This window comes from Cebus imitator, unplaced genomic scaffold (assembly GCF_001604975.1).
Source record: "Cebus imitator isolate Cc_AM_T3 unplaced genomic scaffold, Cebus_imitator-1.0 Scaffold23, whole genome shotgun sequence".
In the NCBI taxonomy this organism is placed as follows: domain Eukaryota; kingdom Metazoa; phylum Chordata; class Mammalia; order Primates; family Cebidae; genus Cebus; species Cebus imitator.
Genome location: NW_016107338.1, coordinates 4,527,518 through 4,550,264, shown reverse-complemented (window position 1 = coordinate 4,550,264; position 22,747 = coordinate 4,527,518). Strand labels below are relative to the sequence as shown.

The window sequence follows — 22,747 nt, the reverse complement described above, 5'->3', positions numbered from 1 at the left end:
ACACCTCCCCCTTTCCTCATTCCAGACTCATGATCAGCAAATTTTCCCTGATATTTAGCCTGCATTTTCCTTTGCTTGGTTTTCACCCCTGGATTTACAATACCCCGTGCTTCTCATTAAATTCGGGCTGACCATTTCAGACAAATGAAGTCATGCCCAGCTATATGGGCAAAATTTTCTTAAAAACCGAAAGATTAAAAAGCACATCAAAACTTACCCTGTGAGTGTGTGTGTGTCTGTGTGTACGGAAAGTTTCCAACATTATCCATTAAATCAATTAATTTATTTCCTTTGAGAGAAAGCCTGGGTCACGCTATTTACCATGTTACTTCCTTTTTTGAGACGGTATCTTGCTCTGTTACCAGGCTGGAGTGCAGTCATGAGATCTCAGCTCACTGCAACCTCCACCTCCCAGGTTCAAGCAATTCTCCTGCCTCAGCCTCCTGAGTAGCTGGGACTACAGACACTTGCTACCACACCCAGCTAACCCAGCTAATTTTTGTGTTTTTTGAGTAGAGACAGGGTTTCCCCATGTTGGCCAGAAAGTTCTCGATCTCTTGACCTTGCGATCTGCCCACCTCAACCTCCCAAAGTGCTGGGATTACAGGCGTGAGCCACCATGCCTGGCCTACCATGTATTTCAAAGTATAAAAAGTCAGGTGTCAGTTTATAGGGACCTTATAAGTTGAACTACTCCCAAAATTCTCAATCTCTATCTTCCAACTGGCTAAGGCAGACAAACCAAAAGAAAAGATTCAACTGCTGCCTGGCAAAAAAAAAAAAACAAAAACAAAAACCAGGAAACCCCACCACAAAAGCTGATGGCCCAGGGTGCTTTGGTTTTGTTTGTTTGTTTGTTTTAGAGGGTCTTGTTCTGGAGTGCAGTGGTGCAATCATGTAACTCACTGTAGCATCAAACTCCTAGGTTCAAGAGATCCTTCCACCTGAGTCTCCCAAGTAGCTGGGAGGTATATGCCATCACACCCAGCTAATTTTATTATTTTTTGTAAAGATGGGAGTTTCACTATGTTATCCAAGCTGGTCTCAAGTGATCCTCCTACCTCAGCCTCTCAAAGTGCTGGGATTATAGGCATGAGCTACCACGCCCAGCCCTCTACCTCCAGAGTGCTGTGAATGCTGGCTGGATAATCATTCCCAGCACAGTCTTATTGTTTAGAAAGAAACCGAAGCTAGCGTTTACATAGAACTTCCCCTATGCGTTTGTGAATTAGAAGATATTGTCTGTGGCTAAGATACAGTTCAGGAACCTGGAACAGGTAAATTTCTCATTTTATAGTCAAAATTTGTCAACTTCAAATGAAAGAAAGCTATTCAAAAGTGTCAGTTAATACGATCTGGCACAGGGCTTGAGGCTCATGGAGAAATCTTTGCCTTAGCTTCACAGAAGCAGTTGTGCATTTTGCCGGGGAGTGAGGATCAGTGTCTTAAATACATGCTGTGGAGAGGCTTGTGCATGCCGGGCACCCGAGTCTGAGACAGATAAAGTGGAGGCAACTGAGAAGGATCCTCCAAGACCTTAGGTGAAACCCAGAGACTGTTTAGAAGACTCTTCTGTGGCACATCTGGCCCCAAAGGGTTGTTATTAACGAGCACACTGCCACAGTCTTTAAATGACAGACTTCTGCCTGCATTCAGAAAAATCAAGGCTCCAAGAGCCTTTGTCATGCAGTGCTCGTTGACTTTTGAGAGTTATTTTTTATCCTCATTTTGGTCGTAAACATTGTTTTTCTAAAGCTTATTTCTTAGATACAAACACTGTTTTTCTAAAACTCTTGCATAAAAACTACCTGCTGTAAGAGTATAAAGAGGTGAAAAGTTGTGTTGATTGATTGATTGATTGACTGATTCATTGCCCAGTTTTCTATGCCACAGACTGGAGACTTTGGGTTCATTTGTGGGATAGCCAGAACTCAGAATGCTGAGTATATACCTGAAACTAGCTAATCTTGCCTTGGCCAGGAGAGCCCAATGACAACAACTCACCCAGATCAAGCACGCCCTACAAGTCGGGAAGCAGCTTTCATTCACTAATGCCTTTATTATTGATGATAGTCCTTGAAAGTAGAAGCTATTTTTCCATAGGTAAATGGATACCCAGAGCAGTAGAAACCACAAATGGAAAACCAAGGCACAGAGAGGTTAGGTAACTTGCCCAAACTCACACTGCTAGTAAGATGTTTCGTGGTTCATTTTATTGACTGCACTGCATCCATTTGGGCTAGCAATAAAATTTGTCATTAATCAATAGGAGAGTGGAGAGAGACTCTGGAGATGAAAAGCCAATCTGGAAACTATTCACAGAATGAGTGACAGATGATGAGGGCCTGGGCCCAGGCAGGAGCTGTGGAGGTGGTGGGTCAGGGGTAGATGGGAGGAGGTGGCAGCAGAGCTGCTGCAGAGAGAACATCCATGCGACACGGTTGGCATTGGACACGAGCAGGTAGCAGAGAGAAGGGAGGTTAGAATGATTCCTGATACCCAGCATGCCCATCAGGATAGATGGCGGTGCCATGAATCAAGGGAGGGTGTGCAAAAGGAGGAGCAGGTATGGGGAGAAGAGTTAGTTCAATTTGACATCCACATTACAATTAAGATTCAATAGGTAAATGGATACCCAGATCTGGAGCTCAAGAGAGGACTGGGCTGAGGATAGAATTTGTGAGTCGCCAGCAGATAGGTAGAAGTTGGACCCATGAGACTAGATGAGAGCACTCAGCTGAGATGAGAATAGAGGTGCCAAATAAAGACCACCATGTCACGTGCAAGCAGATGGAGAAGGGGCAGAAGAAGCTGAGAAGAACTCAGCAGAGAGGTCAGAGGGAGCAGGTGGAGGCTGGTGGCACAGAAGCCGGGGGAGAGTGTGCAGAGGGGAGGCCCAGCACAGGAATCTCCCCAGAGAACCAAGTGAAATGAGTGTTAAGGCGTTTGGCAGTCAGGATGCTATGGGTGGCCCTAGTACGAGCAACTTGGGTGGCATGATTGGGGCAGAAGGGATAAAACTGTGGCTTGTGGGTAAGAGGAAAATAGGCTTGGAGGAGCACAGAATAGAAGATGGGCAGATGCTTGCTTACAAAGTTCAAATTATTGGATTCCTACACTCCGTATTACACTCTTTTCCATCTTTCTACAGAGCCTCCCAAATGATCATTTTAATGACTTTACTGTGATCATAGGTAACATTTAATGAATACCTTCTATGAGACAAGTACCTAACTTCAATATTTAACGTCTTATAGCAAGTCTCTAGAGTAGACAGTATTATTTATCTCTTCTTTAAAGATGAGAAAAGTAAGGCTTAGGGAGATGACACAACTCATCCAACCTGTAGAGCTGGTAAAAAGGAGACCCAGAGTACAAACTGGGGCAGCCTGGCTTCGGTCACTTTGTGCTTAAACACTACACCATAGGGTGATCTGTTGCCACAAAGAAACATCATTTACTACCCATTCTCCTGGTATTATACATCTAGGTGGTTTCTGCTCTTTTGCTATGCATGTAACTTTAAATTTCTGCTGAGCTAATTAATACATTTCTTCAACAGCCAAGTGTTCTTTCAGCCCCTTCTCATTGCACTTTTGTCATAGAGTTGACTGATTAGCACACACAGCTCTGTGGGTGGGCTAATTTACAAAGCCAAATGCTGGGAGCCCTCCGCCTCTGAAAAAAAGGGGAAAGAAAAAAGAGGCATTCATCCAGGAAACCCACCTGGTTATGTCCTAAAATATCAATGCTTATCCAAAAGAACCGTAAAGGAAAATATAGAGCTGATGATCCTGCACACAGCAGCCAGTGCTATCCAGCATTCTAAAATCATTTCAAAATATTTTTCAAGGCTTTTGTAAATTCCTTGCCAAAATAGATGAGAAACACTACACTTGGCAAGACAAAGTTTAACCCGCAAGAACTCAAACAACAGTTCATAAAGATTAAAGAGGGCAATTTTATACGTGTATGTAACCCACCAGAAAATTTCAGAACATGAAATCTTCAAGATAATTCTTAAATTAACACTGCCCCTATATAAATGCTTTGTGTCCAGGAACTTGAACTCTTTAGACTTCTCCAACCTTCCCAGCACTGTCATTCAAAGACCTCTGTAAGATTAGGATTTTCAAACGTTCCTAAGGCTTGAATAGGAAATACATTTTACATTTTGGCTCAGTTTAGGCCCACACATCTGTGCACACATGGTCGTACACACACCTAGACACATTTCACTGAAATAAATTTTTCACAATATCCTCACCATGTGCAATTAATATTTTCTCTTCTATTTCTTAAACATTCTGCTCCTATACAAAACTCATTTCATGAGAGCTTAAAGGGTTGCAACCTACAGCTGAGAAACCCTAAGTTCTAAAGGATCTAAATTAAAGCATTCTCGCCAGAAGATCTGCATGAGGAAGAATCTGGAGTTGGTGTAATAGAAGGCATATGTGATTTGGAATTAGACAGACATGGGTTCCAATCTTAACTCTCTGGTTTATAAACCGTCTGCCTTTTGGCAAGTTACTTGATCTCTCCAACCCTCCCTTTCCTCTGCACAGCCCTCTGGGACTGCTGGGACAATTCACTTAGAAGACACCCATGGAAGAACCTACCACTTAGGAACATTCATTCATCTGACAAATACATATTGAGCAGGGGATGTTATCCTAAGGGCTAGGCAGACAGAAGTGAACAAAACCATCAATACCACTGCTTTCATGAAACTGGCATTCCAGGGGGCACAGACAGACAATCAGCAAATTAACATAGAATATATCAGGGAATGAGAAGGACTGTGTTAGTTTCCTCTTGTTGCTGTAATGAATTACCACAAACTTAAAGGTTTAATCAACAGAAATCTATTATCTTACAGTTCCAGATGTCATAAGCCCAAAACGGGTCTCACTGGGCTAAAATCAAGGTGTTGGCAGAGCTGTTTTCCTTTTGGAGACTCTAGAGGAGAATTTATTTCTTGTCTTTTATAGATGCTAGAGGCTGCTCACACCCACTGGCTTATGGCCACCCTCCATCTCCAAAGCCAGCAACATTGGGTTGAGTCCTTCTCACACCCAGTCACTGTGACTCTGCTTCTATCCACACATCTCTTTCTCTAGATCTGACTCACCTGCCAAAACTCACCTGTCCTTCCTCTAGGAAGGACCCATGTCATTAGATTCAGCCCACTGGATGATTCAGGATACTCTCCCCATCTTAAGATCCTTAATCACATCTGCAAAGTACTTTCTGCCATGTAAGGTAACATAGTCACAGGTTCCAGGGAATATAAATAAAAATCACCTATAGAGGTGTTCTTTATCATCAGCTGTGAAAGCCTTGGCACTGACATACTTACTCTTCTCCATTTTAGCCAATTACACACAACCCCAAAGGGTTTGTGGTTTTTGGTCCTCTGTAACGCTTGGTAATTCATCTCTCGAGCCCAGGCTTCTGAGCAAGTTATAGCTACTAAGTGAGCCTAGCAGACAGCCAGGGATGTGCATTCCAGGGGCCTTTCATTGGTCTTGCCCTGTCGACACTTATGTTAAGTAATTTTCCAGAATTTGTCATTAGTGTCTTCATTAATGAGCTCTGGGTACCAAGTGGGAAGAAAACACTTTAGTGGAACTGGGAAAAGATTGACTTGTGGTGTGAGGATATTCCCAGAAATGTGAGAAGGACAAAAGCCCAGATCTTGAATGAAGTTATGTTTGCAAATGTGGGGCTGTACTCAGACCTCAGGGTGTGTCCTTCACAAACATCAGAGCCTTCTGTGTGTATGTCTCTTCTTCTCCTCCATTCACAAAGCTCCAGTTTTGAACTAAGGGACTGCAGAGTCACTAATCCCATCGCTACCATATTGGCAATGTTGTGTTGTTCGCCTGACTGAAGCAACACAGGAAGTTCTGTGTGCCTATGGGGCAGCGGGGGGTAGCCCCAGGTCTGCTTTCAATATGTAATCTTGGTGCATTTGTTTTATTTCAGGGAAAACTTGATGCCTTGTGGGTTCTACTGAGGAAAGGATATGATCGTGTTTCTGTAATGCGTCCACAGCCAGGAGACACGGTAGGACTGGTTAATTCATTAATGGTGTCTATCAGTCTCTCTGTCCCTCTCTCTCTCTTTCTCTCTCCCTCTGTCTCTCTCCCTCTTGTAGAGCTAGAATAACTTTGGATTCTAAAACAGAGTTAGGGTAACTCCAGATATACAATTCCAGCTATTATTTCATGTTGCAGCAAATCAGATACCAATTTTCAAAATGTTGGTTATTACAAGATCTTGAGTTTTGATTTGCTTTTCTGAAAAGGATTTTGACAGAAATAGGCTGGGTTTAACTTTGTAGAATTTGAGCTTCTCAATGTATAAACACAGTGAGAGAATAAAGCAGGACTGGCCCCTACGTGGGGCCATTTCAGTGGGGAATTCTGCTGGCCATCGGCCACACAAGCCAGTGGTGCAGAACAGAGTGCCAGCACTGCAAGGATGGGGTGAGGGCAAGGAAGGGGCCATGGAAAACACCTACCATTTCCCAGCAGGTGTTGGGCCCAGCTGGCCCAGGACCACAGAGGGATCTTTCACCCCAGGTGAGGATTTGTCTAGGCACCATCAAGGCTAAACTTGGAATATCTCTAGCCAACAGAGACCTTAGAAACCATCCAGCGCACGGCTTCATTTTGTAAATGAGGAAAGAAAAACAAACAAAAACAAAAAATCACCTAACTGCATTCTCCAAAAGACAAGAGATGTTGAAAAGTTTGTTCTGGTTCAAATGTAAGTAACAAGTAACAGTGGAAACAACCTCAGTTCTGCCGAAATAACACTATTGCTATTTGTTTATGTAAGAGCGAGTCTCTCTTCCACAAGTTTTACAGACCAAAACTTGGGACCAAGTTCTCCCTCAACTACCAGCAACCTGCATCTTCCAGCCACTTCTTTGGGAATCAGGCACATTAATCCAAAAGCAAAATAAAAGTATCTCATTTAGAACTCTTTCCAAATCAAGCAGACTTGGGTTTGAACCACCCTTCCTTCCTGGCTAGAAAACTCCAGGCAAATTACCTGACCTCTCTGAACTTCATCCTTATAAAGCAGATGGCATGGACCACTTCCTACTGTGACTGGTTGGAGAAGGTAATGTTTGTAAAGCATTTGGCCTACCGCTGAACACATGAAAATGCTCAATCAGGCCGAGTGTGATAGTTCATACCTGCAGTCCCAGCACTTTGGGAGGCCAAGGCGGATAGATCACTTGAGGTCAGGAGTTCAAGACCAGCTCAGCCAATATGGGGAAACCCCATCTCTACTAAAAATACAAAAATTAGCCAGATGTGGTGGCACATGCCTGTAATCCCAGCTACTCATGAGGCTGAGGCAGGAGAATTGCTTGAGCCAGGGACGTGGAGGTTGTAGTGAGCCGAGATTGCACCAGTGCACTCCAGCCTGGGCAACAGAACAAGACTCTATCTCAAAAAATAAAAAATAAAAATTGTTTTTAAAAAGGAAATGTTCCATTGATGGCAGATATCCTTATGGTTATTTGCTGTGTGCTGTTCTGCTGTCTGAGGATGGTTGATGCGGAACTTCAAGCCATATTGCAGTTGGTATGTGTGTTCTGCTGACTCTCCAGCATGGCACAGCTAACATTAGAGCAGAGCCCGATAGACAGGCCCTGCCACCTCCACCTCTCACACCTGGTGACAGTGGGTGGTTTGCGGCTGAGGAGGTTTGGTCTAAAGTTTCATAGCTCATGTGAGCCACTGCCCAATTAGCTGTTCCTGTTGTGACTAGGACGGCAGGCAAGTGAAAACGTGAAACTAGCTCATATAAATGCTGGGTTGACTTGGCCCTCATCGCAGATGAAATTTGACCTTTTGTCTGTGACAGTCAACAAGACCAAATTTTTATACCAAATTTTAAATTAAAATGCTACAGTTAGGAGAAATGAACATAGATCATAAAGTTAGTACTCGGGGAGGTGTTTGGTCTTATAAAATATATATCTGCTTTCTATGGGAAATGAAGAAATCTTTTTAGCATGCATGAGACTCCTCTAACAGATTAAGAAAAAAATAATAATAAGATACCTAAACTAAGGTTCAGTAGTACTATTTTTTGTGATAGAACCTGCTGATACAGTGTATGATCCCATTTTTTTTTCAGAGCAATTGAAAAACATCTCCACTAAAATATGTTAACATTCCATTTTCCATGGACCAGTTTGCCAGAAACAAATTCATAAACTGGGTCAACCTAAGAAGTGGGAGGGTTATAGGAAAGAGGCTGGACAGAAAGAAATATTATCATTTATAAGACAGAAGAATCAATGCCGTTTGGGAGCAAAAGGCTGGTTACATAAAGCCAAGAACAATGGAATGAAAATAAATGGAACTTCCTCTAATGAATCACACCTAAATTGAATCTCTTATTTACCAATTCTGAATGAAAGTTTGTATTAACAGCTGAAGATGTTCATGTGAGAAACATTTTTGAGAAACACAATGCCACCTTGAACTTTTATTCTCTAGCCATGCAAAATAATAGATTTGCAATACAAGAAGCTCAAGAATTTGGATACATTTGAACATACTGTCATCACTGTCACAAATTATAATTATCCAGTTTACTTTTAAGTACCCTTTGTTTGTGGAAGTCTTGCTAAAGTGATAAGATACATGAGAAAAATAGATGCAGAAAATTGCGTCCTTGTTGCTATGGCAACAGCCACATGATGTACACATGGAGTTACACAAGAAAGGTCACAGATGAAGTAAGAGCCAGAATTCAGAGCTGCCTATGGCTACTCCGGAAAGAATTCCAGGGGAAGGGTGGGGGGCAATATTGTAGCTTTGTCTACATGCTTCTTCTGTTTTGTTTTGCATAACCTTAGGAGACTCACTAGAGACCTGCGTTGCTTGCATGGTGGTGAGTCTGTAAGAATTCTTCAGCACTGATTTATGGAGCTAACCACATTTTCCATAAACTCAAAATGACTCCATCCAGGCATGTGCTCATGAACAAGAGTCACAGGTTCTGAATTTTTCCTTTAAAACAAAACAAAAACAAAAATCACCTAATTGCATTCTCGGTTACATTCTAAGTTGCTTCAAACACATGTTGACCTCACAGAAACCTGGCAGATTTTCCTCCTCAATTCCTGTCTCCTTCATCCTCCCCCTAGCTACTCCACCCCAGTCCTCTAGATGCAGACACAAGCCCACCAACAGAGCCTCTGAGGCTGCTGAAAGGCCTCCAGCCCCAGCACAGAGCAGGGGTTCGGGGAGCCAGAGCCCAGAGCCACCGCCCTTCCCTAGGATCGGCACCCACCTCCTCAGAGCCATCCAAGCCCCAGGTCAGCAATGGCAGCAGGGAGCACGAATGTTTTCCATCTGCCATCACCCATCTCCTTCTTTCTGCCTGCGGTGGGTTCATGGTCCCATTGCTCCTTGGAGCCCACCAAGAAATGCTTGGGCCATCATAAAAGAGAAAGTGCCAAAGGAAACCACCTAAATAGCAAAGCAGTAGCACATCTGATTCTAAGACTTTTAATGTTTGCTAAGCATGTGGTGTCCCCTGCTCCCAGTATATAGCCACCACAGTGCTCCTTATAAAACCAAACCTCAACACACCATGCCTCCACTTCAGACTTGCAAAAACTGTTGGAAAACCCAGAATCCTTAGCTTGATTTAGAAAGGCATGCCTTTCCATATCATCCGCTGCTTACCCCAGATTCCCTCATCACCTCCAAATAGGCTCTGAGCACTTGGAATTAATTGCTGGTCATGCCCTGAACATGCCAGGACATTCTGTGCCTTTGCTAGATTTCTCTGCTTGGAATGCCTTTCCCATCCTCTCTACCTAGTGAATATATTTTTTTATTATTACTGAGGTAGAACAATTTTTTTAAGTTTATTTTCTCATTTGTCAATTGGTTTGACTTGTCTCATTTTTCCACTGGATATTTTAGTGTTGGTTTCATATGATCATTTAATTAACCCGTCTTCATTCATACATTAATGAAATGTTTTGAAAGTCTACTATGTGTCCGATCCTGTGCTTGCACGGTACTTATGACGTGGTACTTATTAATGCTTATGACATTTAAAGTCTAACCACGTATCATATATCCAAAGTTTTTTCTAGTTTGCCATTTACCTTTTAACTTTTTTAAAAATGCATTAAAGTTATCTATGATTTTATAGTCAAATCTATAAGTATTTATGATTTCTGCCTTTGGTTTCAAATTTAGAGTGGTCTCCCCTACTTCAAAGACATAAATTTTCACAAAAATTTTCTTCTAGCCCCTCTGTCTGCTTTTGATGGTAATGTGAATTTGTCACCTTTTCTGTATCCTCCTGAGTATTTTAGTGCAGGTTTGGGAAAGGCTCTTTCGGAAGCTATGGGCCAGATGTTGTATTAAACTAGAAGTACTAGGAAATTATCTTAAATGCCTTGAAGTGGATGTATTAATAGAAAGTGACTTGGATTTACTCTGGGCCATCCCAATGAAGAGAGGTAGCCCCACAGGTAGAAACAACAGTGAAACAAATTTCATCAGGAAGAATTGGAGAATGCAAGTTTCAACAACGCAGCGGGCTGCCCCAGAGACTAATGCTCCAGGTGACAAATGTTACCAAATACAGATCAAACGGGTTAACCACTCGGCCAGGACATAGTAGGGGGTTCCTGTAGCAGATCAATGGTTCTCAAACTTAAGCCTCAGAATCACCTAGAAGGTTTGTTAAAGCACAGCTTGCTGAACCCATGCTTGCAGTTTCTGATTCAGAAGTTCTGGAGTGGAGCCTGGGAATTCACATGTCTGACAAACTCCCAGGTGACGCTGCTGTTGCTGCTGGTCTGGGGATTATACTTTGAGAACCAGTAAGATAAGGAACCAGACAAACTTCAGAGTACCTCTCACCCTGAGAGTTTAGGGTTCTAAGCAATATTTCTATACTGATTTGACCACTAAGCCACCCCTTTTCTATATTTCTCCATAAAACACCTATTGACACAACTGGGGAATAACTAGTCTACCTTAAATCTAAATATTAAGCCTCATTGAGTTGTAAAGAAATCCTTCCCATCTTCAGACCTTCTGTTCCTAGATTATGAATTCCAAACACAGAAAGGTAAGGGAATTCAGAGATCACAGCTTGAACCCCACTGGTTTTCCATCTGCTTGCACATTGTTATCACCTGGGGAGCTTTCAAGGTCCCACCCCAAAGGTTCTGTTTAATTGCTCTGAAATAAAGTCTGGGCACTGGAATCATAAAGGCCTCCCAGGTGATTGTAATAGACATCCAAGATTGAGAAGCAGTAAGCTGATCCAATTTCCTCTTTTTCACTCAGGGCAGCATATTCTCTTTCCTTCTTGAAACAGTTTAAGGGAAACTCTCCACATTCCTTCAGAAACCCTAAGAGTAAGATAGGCTGATCACAGTCTTCACGTGCTTTTAACAGTCCCTTTCCTATCAGGAAGATGGTGAACCTAGACTGAGGCTGACATGTCATTGTTACTGCTTAAGAAGATGGAAAAGAGAAAAATAGAACTCGGCCTCATATGTCTTTTCTGGATGGAATTTAATCAATCTACCCACCAGCCTGAACCCTCCCCAGTCACTTTTACCCCAATTTAGACTCCACCCCATTTCACGTGCTCCCAGAGAACCCACTGGGTTTGTATGTCATCTGTTTTCAGATCTGGCATCAGGAGGCTGGTACATTCCATTACTATCTGCAAGAACAAAATACTAAAGCTCACTCAGAACTTGTTTTGCAAGCCTGGGTCTCTTTGCAACCAGAAGAGACCCAAGGAAACACACACGTAAATGTACATAAACAATGTTTGAAACTCATCCGAAGCAAAGCCTGAGAGGTTGTGAAATCCTTCCCAGCTGTTTCCAATAAGGGCGTGAGGCCAGTCACATGGGCACCAAGTCTCCCTCCTGTCACAGAGGCAAGAACAGCCTGTGCAGGTTATCCCCCAGGAGAGGGATCGTCCTCTGCCTGCTCCTTCTAAAGCAGATAAGCCTCCTGTAGCATAAGGAGGCCTCAGAGAAAGTGTCTGCACTCTTGCTTTCTCTCTCCTCTCTTCTTTCTCCTTCACATTTCCTTCATTCCCTTTCTTCTCACCCCTTTCCTGTTTTTCTTTTCCCTGTTCACTGCCAATTTCTAAGGCCTGTCATGGTTGCTTTCCCTCAACAAAGACCAATTGTACTCCCACTAAGAATCCATTTCTGGGCTGGGCACTAGGGATATCCACTGGAAGAGGACTAAATTCCAGCTCCCAGGAGTTCATGTATGTATGTATGGTGTGCAAGAGAAGATAGTGTCACCCATTGTATGAACTGCAAATGCTTACAGAAGCACAAACCCACTCAAGATAACTTAGGGTAATGATAATCTCCATTTTAAAGAACAGAAATTGAGGCTCAGGGAAAATTATTAACTTTTCCAAGGACACACAGCTGGTAAGGAGGTCTGGGCTTGAATTCAGGACATTCAGACTTGAAAGTCAATACAAGGGATTCCTGAACTCCTTCATGCATTCAACAGATACTTGTTAGACATCTTCTAGGAGCCAATGGGCACTGTATTAGTGCTTGGTATACAAGAGGAATGAATGAGCCCTGTCCCTTCCCTTGAGGAACAGGGACAAACAGGAAGCCCCCAAGCACTGCCTGGTGTGAAAGGCTCTGTGAGGGGCTTCACCCAGGAAGGGCATCTCACCAGCCTTGGAGTCCATATGGCTTCTTGAATGGACATTTAAACTGAGACAAAAAGGAGGAAATGGAGTTTGGGGAGAGAATATTCTAGTGGCAGGGAAGCTTGGGTACAGATTTGCAGTGAGACTATGGCTCCTTCAGGAAGACACAAGGAACAGGGTACAGAGGAGGACAGAGTGGGAGGCAGTGGGAAGAGGGACTGTGTTGAAGAGGCACCTGAGGTGCCGGCCATGGGTGTCTGGTCTACCAGCCTGAGGAGGCTGGACTTTACCCTTAGGACAGTGGATCTTACTGCAAGAGTTTTAAGCAGAGGTGCAATCAGATGTGGGTTTTAGAAAGGTCACACTGGCTGCAGTGTGGGTGCAGTGGCAGTGAGAGAGGCTGGCCGCCTGAAGCGCAGAGTGGTGAGCAAGGAAGAGCCTAAATTCATGAGATGCTAAGCAATTAATCACAGATTTGGTAACTGCCTGGGTGTGAGGATGGGAGGGTAGAAGGTGCGGGGGAGGACCTCCAGGATTTGGCCCAAGTGACAGAGCTGACTGTGCTGCCATTCACCAGGATGAGGAGAGCTTTGGGAGGGAAGATGAGGACCTCACTTTTTAACTTGTGGAGTTGGTGGTGCCTGTGAGACCTCCAAGCATCCTGCAGCAGGTCAGGACCAGGGTGAAGCATGAAGGCATCCAGGGCAGGTACTCTATGGGTTGTTCACTGTCAGGGTTGTGTGAGAGCAGGGACCTGAGAGTACATGCCTCCTTAAATTTTGTGCCCTAGACACCTCGCATGCCTCACCCTAGTCTTAACCTGTTCAGGGGGCAGTTTTGCTCCAGCGAGAGTTCTGGATGGGGGCAAAGATTTGAGAGTCATTGGCCATGGCAATTGAGACCAATGTGAATAGAGGGGATACCAGGGAGAGAGGTAGAGAGAAGAGTAATAAGCACTGAACCCTGAGAGTCACATCCTTTAAGTCAGGGTAGAGAAAAGAAATAGAGCAAGACGGAGACTAAGAAGGACCAGCCAAGAGAAAGAGAAGTCACAACAGGAAAGTCTGGGGTCATGGAAGCCAAGGGAAGATAATACATTATGGAGGAGGGTGGGGTGTCAAATGATGGAAAATTAAGATGCAAACTGAGAGCAATCCTCTAATAAGATTAGCAGTAAGGAGGTTAATGATGCCCTTAGTGACCTGAGCTCTGTGGGATGATGACGATGGAAGCGAAGCTTAACAGACAATGGGTGGGAGAGCCAAGGCAGTAGCTGGAGGAGATCCTAGAGTTGGAAAGGGTTCTTTGTCTTAGTAAGACTTGAGCGTGATTAAGTGCGTATGGCAGAGACCCAGTAGAGGAAGGGGTTGAAGACAAGAACTCACTGTTAGACTGCAGGAACCCTTAGGAGAAGGGATTGAAGGGCTTAGGAGGAAGTGCCAGTCCATTAGTGACATGGGTTGCAGAGCCCAGGTATGAGTGAGAGAGCAGGAAGTGAGGGCATCCCTGTGGGATGTGATGGGCTCTATTCTCCCTGCGATGCTGCTGCAGGAGTGGGGCAGCTGGAACTGGAGTTCCTGGAAACAGCCACACCTTGGGAATCCCATTGCTCCTGTGCTGACAGCACTTCTTCACGTTCCAGAGTAAATGTCTCAGGATTAAATAAAATGATAGATATAAGTAATTTCAAAAGATGGGACTTTATTTTCCTCCCTTCCTTCCCCCTGAAAAGTGCCATTGATTTCAGATCAGAGAATTTTAGTTAACTCTTAACCTATAGAAAAAACTTTTCTTCAGAATTATTTTATGTTCAAACCAGCAATGACCAAAAGAATCAAGTTCTCTACATATTGAAGTCTTACATGAAAGTCATTTTTCTTGCACAATAAACCATTAAGTTTACATTAGTTTTTTTACATTGAGTAAATAGACATCTTCAGAATTCCTATCTGACACCAGGTATAAGGTCCCAACAGATCTAGAGGGAAAGTCTCCTGACCTTTTATAGATTTTTGTAAGAAATGGATCATTTTAAGAAAAAGGAAGAAAAAAAGAAGCAAATTATAGGAAATGTTCCTAGAGGGTGTGATTTATTCTGGCACAGCATCTTCCCTGGATGTTTGAATTCTCTGTAGTATTCATTCAGCTGTCACCCTTGGAAGCCTCTCCTTTGCTGTCTCATTGGAGGGGGACATAAGTACTTAGAATTCTTGGCTCAGTTCACTGAATTTAAGGAGGAAAAGGTTCAAAACACTCTCTGTCCATAGCAAAAACTAAACTGTGCCCAAAACCTGAAAAGTTAACTTTTTTCAGAGATGTTAAACCCAAAGTTGATGTTACAAAATATACTGTCTTGGGATTTTTTTTTTTTTTTTTTTTTTTGGCACCAACTTTCTTCTCCCATGGTAGGAAGCGTCTCTGAGGAAGTACATATGAAAGCAATTGCTGTGGTTATCTTCCTCTCCCTCTCTTCCCCCCGCCTTCCAGTCCCCACAATCTGATCCCTTTTTCCACAAGCATTTCATGCTCACATTCACACACATTCCTCCTCCTCCTTATCACCATCACCATCATCATCATCATCATCATCATCATTTTGTAGCTTCTTTCAACATGTAGGACTTTCAACTTCAGATTGTCTCATCGCCCAAACAGCTGCAACAACAGAAGGTTAAGTCCTGAAATCAGGTTGCAAATAGCAAATAGAGGAGAAATAAATGCTAAGCTGAACAAGACAGGGATGAGAATAAAACAACCCTGTTCAAATTCTCTGACCTCATTTTTTCCCTTCCAAACAAAATCGAGAGGTAGGGCTTAGCACTAGGGTCAGAATTTTACCCAAGTGTATAATATTTGAGGTTTGCTACTTTGTCCAAGCATGATGTTCATGTCTAGCCACTTGGCTTCTGTGAGCCTGATCCTCCAGCTGATGGCACCAGAAAAGATCATCTTGGGGGACATTTGGCATCTCTGTGATAGGCCTCAATTAAGAATCATTAGAACCCAGGCTGGTGGGAAGTTCTGTCCTGGCAGAAAACTATTGGGTTAGATTACAGATGGCAAAATCTGACCTAGGAGATGGGCTTTTGAACATTGTGGGAAAAAGCCAGCCTGCTATAAAACTTCCACCCACGCCCATCTTCGTTTGGCATCTCCATGACCACCCCAACTCAACCTGACCCTCAGTCTTGGAGATGGACTGGCAGTTCCTCATAATCACAGACCCTGCATTTTAGAGGCACCAAAGCTGAGGTCTGGAAAGGTGGTCTGGAGAGATTCCCAAGCCCTCCCAGGTCCATTATCTCAAGTGTTCCCCATCACCTCCTTACTTTATCCTCCTTTTGATATAAGAAAGATGAGACTCAGATAAGTTCCCTGCTCTTTTCAAGGTCACAAAGAGTGTTGGTGGAAGTGACAAGACTGGAAACCCACCAGCTCGACACTGCCTGGCTCTCCTTGAGTCCTCAGCCCAGACCAGGAGAGGAGGATAAGCATCCAGACTGGGCCTTATCTCTTGAGGAAAAGGCAGGAGCAGATATAACTTCAGAAGGCAGAGTTAGTCCTTGCCACCCAACCCCTTTCCTTCTTGTCCTCCTACCTCTTCCCACCTTCTGGTACCTTTCCACTTTTATACCCTGCCCAAGATGACATACCTAGTGATGCCCTCCCACATGGGCCTACTCTCCTGCACAGGATACTGTGCTCCCAGATCACCTCATGCTCCTTTGTTCTCCCTTATTCAACCTCTCACTGCCTCCCACTTTACCACCAACACTGTGTCTAGGAGAGAGACTCCATCTATCCAGTTAATACATCTAGAGCTCCCATTCTCCAGCAGGCACCAGGCTAGGCAGTAGTGATTTAGCATGAACAAGGCGAGATCTCTGTCCTTGTGGAGTTTACATTGAAGTTGTCAGAAAAGATCACTAAATTACAGCTCCACGTGGTAGATGGTATGGGGGGAATTTGGAATTTTCTGGGAGCATAGAGCCAGGAGATTTAACCCAGGCTAGGGCATCAGGGCAGACTTCCAAAGAGAAGAGACTATTTGGCTAAGATTTAAAGGACAAACTCTCCCAGTAAAGGGTGAGAAGGGTCTTCTACTTGGAGGAACAGCATGTGTAAAATGCCAGGAGGGAGAGGAACTGAGAGAGGATGCACAGACACACAACCAGGGAAGGTAGGGAATACAGCAGCCACCACCTGCAAGCTCTGCCTTCTCCAATCTTTGTCCACCCAAATCCTTTAGGCACTCAGCCCTCAGCCAAAGCCCAAAACCTTCTCCAAGTCAAGGCTCATTGTCTGGCCCTTCCTTCCTCCTCTGCTTACAGCCACAAAGTTTAGCACCAAGTTAATTTTAACCAATACTGACTTTTCATTCCCTGAATACGTTATAAGCAATTTGAGAGAAGGACCATGGCTTTTTTTCCTTTTTTTAAATTTTCCCTCACAGCACTGAGGACCTAGCTCAATTTGTTTCCTTGTCCCAGGGAGCATGGCTTTTTCTGCAACCTCCAGGTCACAGCTGTTTGCAAACTTTTATGATGTGTCTTCATAGGAAACTGCATTTGAGTCACAGGCAAAGAGATATCTGAATAAATCCTCCATCTTTTAATAAGGAGAAAGAATTCACAAGGTCTTCTAGGAACATGTCCAGATAAAATGAGGCTGATTAAAATTTTAAAACTCTAAACTTTTATTATAATTGCCACTCATACTTTTTGTCATTGCCATTTATTAATAGGTTTTTTTCTATTTTTGTTTGAAAATAGAAAATTCATTTTTTAAAAACTCTCCAAAGCTTTACCAGTCTCATTTTACAAATTCGTTCTTATAACATTTATTTAATGTTAGTGTTTTCCCATTTTTTTTCTTTTTGACTAATACCATTGAGAGTGATGTCACATTGAGAATCCACAGAGAAGAGAGAGCTAGTGTTGGGGTGCTCATTCCATTCCTCTAGCATTCAGTCCCTTTGTCCATTTCTGTGCTTGCCCCCAGCATCTGAATTGGGTTGCCTCACTGAACGGGGTAGCCCCACCATCTGGCACCCAGGCATTGACTGGCCTCAATTACTGGCATACTTATGTTTCAAGGACTTTGTGGCCCCGACTTAAGCACAAGCTTTAAATGGGAGTAAATCTCATATAAGCTTTTCCATTTACTCTCCTGCTTATTAAAAGTGAATAATAATGGAAAACCCTAAATGTCAGAGACTCTGGAAAATTGGACATAATGGGCAGTGTTCTCCTTAGTGGCATAACCAGTAACAGTGGGCCTAATGGAAAGTCCACTGTGGGATTATCTGTATTTCTATGCAAGAAAATTACTCTCCTTCTTTCTCCAACGGAGGTAATTCTGACCAACAAGTTTGGCTATCTTAGGCCTGGTGTTGGAGAGCAATGGAAAGGAGAGTGAGTAGTGGGAGCACGCTTACCAGGGTTCCTAAGGCCATTGCTTTAGTGTCCCACCATATCTGTAAGGCCTAGGGGATGCTGTGCAGTCCTCCAGAGATAGCCAAGGAAGATGCAGAGCTGAGGCCATTCTCTGTGCTTGTAAACAATAAGCACACCCCATAAAGTCAGGAATAAGCCCATGAGAATGGCCCATATCCCACGGTCCCACAGCACCTCATCAGCTGCACTAGCATGTTCTGCAGATCTGCTGCTAGTGGGCCTCAAGTTGTAAATATATTTACTAATGGATCAAAATAAAATCTCCTAGCAAAAACTGGACCTTACAAGTAATTTACATCCAGCCAGCAACTTATACATCTATGTCCCACAGCAGCCCACTGTAAAGCAACATGAAGGCTTCCAAACTGATTACCTTGTCCATATGAAAATGCCAATTTTATCCAGCAACATTGCCGTGCTTTCAGATTTCTGTAGATGCCAATGCTGTAATGAATGTTCTGACCCTCAGGGTGTCATCCACAGCCAGGCTCTGTGCCTGTCTTTTGCAAAACTTACCAAATCTCTGTCCAAAAAAAGTCCAAGACTATGTTGATAACAGATTTATGTGTCAAAGGAGAACACATAGACTTTGGATAACTTTACTCCAAAAGAATTCTCTTGCTCTCTCAAGCCCATTCTGTTAATAACATGTTTAGTTCTGTTTCCAAGCTTGATTTTTTTTATGGCAACAATTTGATTATTGAAATTCTTTAGCTTTGTAAACCATGGCACAAACTGTTCCCCCATGAAGAAACACAGCTTTCCATAAGCCTTCCCCAGAAACACAAGCATTAGAGGAGGGGATGTGATTTGATTTTTAGTAAGTAATCTTCCTAGCACTTCCCAAAGAGAAAGAAAGAGAGAGAGAGATACAATTTCACATACAGTTTTACATGTTGTAAAGCATCTGTGGAGATCAGAGGATAAAAGTATTTCCATGACAGAAACTTAAAATCTTAAGAGAATTTTCTTTTAAGCTCTTCACTGGCCAGTGGAAGAGTTGACCGCAGCTTTTTCCTTCATGTATAGAAAAACACTAGGCAACTTGGTAGTGAAGCAGGATTTTTCTTGGCCACTTTTGATGCAGAATTTTTCTTGGCCAATTTGCCAACTGGGACCTCCACTGGCAACACCTCCCACACCCCACCCTGTGTTATAGCTTGTACCCACATTCTGTGTTTCCCAAGCTTTTGCCCCACATCCAAGAAGAATGAGGATACACTGACAATTTGAAGGGTGAGAAGGGTGGAGAAGAATTTTATTGAGTGACAGAACAGCTCTCAGTGGAGATGTAGTCAGGTGGTTTCTATCTCTCCCAGTGTGGCTGACTCTGGGACTTTTTATGGACTCAGCATGGCAAGTGCATGCAGTTTGTGAGTTTTCAAAAACGGTTAAAGCAAAGACACTCAAAGGTGGGCACAACAGTGTAGAAAACCAATTAGGAAAGGGTAGGCATACGTAAAATAGGTAAAGGGTGGGATCAATCAGAGGAAAATGTGCCAAACAGGAAGAGGGGTTCTCAATCCGGTCTGTGGATTTGATTTGTAGCATGGCTTTCAGGCTTTAAACTTTTACAGCTTGGAGGTGGGGTTTCACCTGGGATTCGCCCCATCTGCCTAGACATTTGTCTGCCTTCTGCTGCTATCAGTGGGATTACAAATAGACTCACATTTTTAAAAATTGTGGCCTCCCTTTTTACCGCCACCCCACCCCCGCCACCAAGTAGCAAAAGATGTTTTTAGATCCTGAACATCTCAAAAGTAAAATCTAGAGTTGACTATCAAAAAAGGCAGCCACTAGTCACACATGGCTATTGAGCACCTGAATGTGGCTGGTGAGAAATGACATGTGCTATAAATGCAAAATACACTCTGGATTTTCAGGGAAGTAATATGAAAAAAAGAATAAGAAATATTTCTTTAGTGATTTTTATATTAAGTTGAAATAACATTCTACATATATTGGGTTAAATAAGATATATTAGTAAAATTAATTTCACCTGTCTCTTTTTATGTGTTATAAATGTGGTTACTAGAAAATTTAAAAGGCTCATGTCATTGATGTTATGTTTCTGTTGGACATGCTGGTCCAGAGGACTAGTCTGGAAGATGCTTGTGAGAAGGGGGAATGACATGATTTCCATACAGGCCCTGAGTTCAACTATTTTGATTTTTAGTCACAGTTCAGAAATTATGGGTCTCTGCCCTTTCTGGTTTTCTATTAGGTCAGCCATGACTTTGCCTTTCTAGGCCAATTCCCACCCCAAACTTCTTATTCTCAGGCAGAAGTCCTGCATGCTCTAAGCCAGCATGTTATGGGTTTGGGGTGTTTTCTTCAGAGATGGCATTTCACTCTGTTAACCCAGGCTGGAGTGCAGTTGCAATCACAGCTCACTGCAGCCCCGACCTCTCAGGCTCAAGTGATCCTCTTGCCTCAGCCTCCCAAATACCTGAGATTACAGGTACCATGCTGAGTGTTTTATTAAAGCAAACAAGCATTTAAGGTCTCTCTACTACTTGCCTGCATCATCATCACAGAGAAGAAAGAAACTTGCACCCTTTAAAACCTTGTTCTAAGTACCTGTACATTTATTGGATTATCTGTTCTACATTATTTTTGAAAAATTCTTGAGACACCAATATTATCCTCGCTTTACTAAAAAGGAGCCTGAGTTGACTACAGCAATAATGATGACTCATGTTTGCTGAGATCCATATAATTTGCAATTAATTTCTAATATATTTCTTCTGATAACCCTATGATATAAATGTTCCAAACAAGAAAATTATCTTTAGAGAGGGCTCAAGCACCTGGCCCCACAGCTGATAAACAGAGGAGCTAGCATTTATTCTTTCAACACATATTTATTTGTTGTTCTAAGCAATGGTAAACGCGGATATGGTCCTTTGATGGAGTTTGTATCCTAGTATTCACAGCACCCAAGTGTTAAGTGCTCTACTAAGAATCAAAATAGGGTGTTGAGTGGAAAAGCAATGGATATCTTCCATTGTCTCATTGAAAATGAGATCTGAATTACAAGAGGAAGCTGCCACATTAAGATCAAGGGACAGCAGCAGGTGCAAAGCCTGCAAGGCTGGAAAGAGCTTGGCACTTGGAGGAACTCAGAGGCCCATGGTGATCGGTTGGCAGTAAGGTCAGAGACAGCAGGGAAGAGGGCCATGCAGGCAGGCTTGTAACCTGAGGAAAGGCATTTGGATTTTACTCTGTATGTAACATGAAGGCATCCTGGAGTAGGGGGCTTAGCAGGGGAGAGACAAGTGCCCTAGTGCCCTTCGTGCCCTCCACACTTGGACACTGCCTGCCTCTAACATTCTACAAGGACCACCCAGGATGAAGTGGGAAGAATCAGTTGTGAAGAATCAGGCCAGAGTGAAACTCAGAGGTCAGTGACGAGGTTGGTGCAGCAGTCCTGGGTGAGAGGCAATGGTGGTAGCCCAGTGTGGACCCAGTGGGAATGGTGAGAAGTGGATGGAGTCTGAGTTTTTGGAGATAAAGCCAATGAGACTGGCTGATGGATGGCTTCTCCCTCTTTACACCTGACTGTCCCTCCCGCTCCCTTCACTTCTGCAGTATCCATCCAAAAACACTAACCAGGGAAATCTAATTCCTGTTCACCCCATAGTAACGCCCAGAAGGCAGAATGAAGCACTGACAGTCATTATTTATCACCCCTTTGTTTTGCTTTGTTAATTCGTTGTCCTGCCTAGCTGTTAGCCTCTTAATTGTTCACGCTGACCTTTAGAAACACATTCAAGATGAATAAGGAGGCCTTGCTATATTCCAAAATCATGTCAGTGAGAATAAGCAAAATGATTCTATTCTTTCACTTTCCTTTTGACTGGCAGGAAAATAAGCTGTTCATGCATTCATTTGCCCTACTACCATATGAAAACCAAAAAAGCAGAAGCATGCAATGTCATATATGCAGTCATCAGTCATCGGCAAATGTACAAAGCACCCTGCAGCACACTCCTGAGTAGGGAATGAGGGAGGAAAACTGTATTTAAGAACTAGATGTTGGCCAGGCATGGTGGCTTATGCCTGTAATCCCAACACTTTGGGAGACCGAGGTGGATGGATCGCTTGAGGCCAGGAGTTCAAGACCAGCCTGGCCAGCATAGCAAAACCCCATCTCTTCTACAAATACAAAAATTAGCTGGGCATGGTGGCACAGGCCTCTAGTCCCACCTACTTGGGAGGCTGAGGCACAAGAATTACTTGAGCCCGGGAGGCGGAGGTTGCAGTGAGCCAAGATCATGCCACTGCACTTCAGCCTGGGCCACAGAGTGAGACTCCATCTCAAACAAACAAACAGAAAAGGAACCAGATGGTGTGTCACAAAGTGATTGTTTGCCACTGACAGTAAAATAAAGGAGAGAGAGCTTTTGGGTGGAGGTGACAAGCCAAAGGCAAAGGCTGGTCTGAAAACACTACGAAGAGAAGGTGTTACCTAAGCGTTTCCTCAGAGGGTATGCTCAGGCCCTGGCTAAACAGAGAAACAGGGAGGGTATGGAATCAAACAGGGAGGGTATGGAATCAATGCCAGTCAGCAAAAG

At 43.3% G+C, this 22,747-nt stretch overlaps 1 protein-coding gene across 2 annotated transcripts in view; it reads left to right on the top strand.

Moving 5' to 3' along the window:
• The window catches only part of ANTXR1 (ANTXR cell adhesion molecule 1), a 270,413-nt gene that overhangs the window by 208,756 nt on the left and 38,910 nt on the right, over window positions 1-22,747 (top strand). Inside the window, exons 17-18 of one of the 2 annotated variants that reach the window (XM_017522087.2) lie at window positions 5,992-6,072; window positions 8,167-8,534. In XM_017522087.2, the coding sequence (XP_017377576.1) occupies window positions 5,992-6,072; window positions 8,167-8,175 (90 nt within the window). In that variant the 3' untranslated portion in view covers window positions 8,176-8,534. Of the gene's footprint in view, window positions 1-5,991; window positions 6,073-8,166; window positions 8,535-22,747 lie in introns of those variants that run through there. The other variant, XM_017522085.2, reaches the window with a different exon arrangement.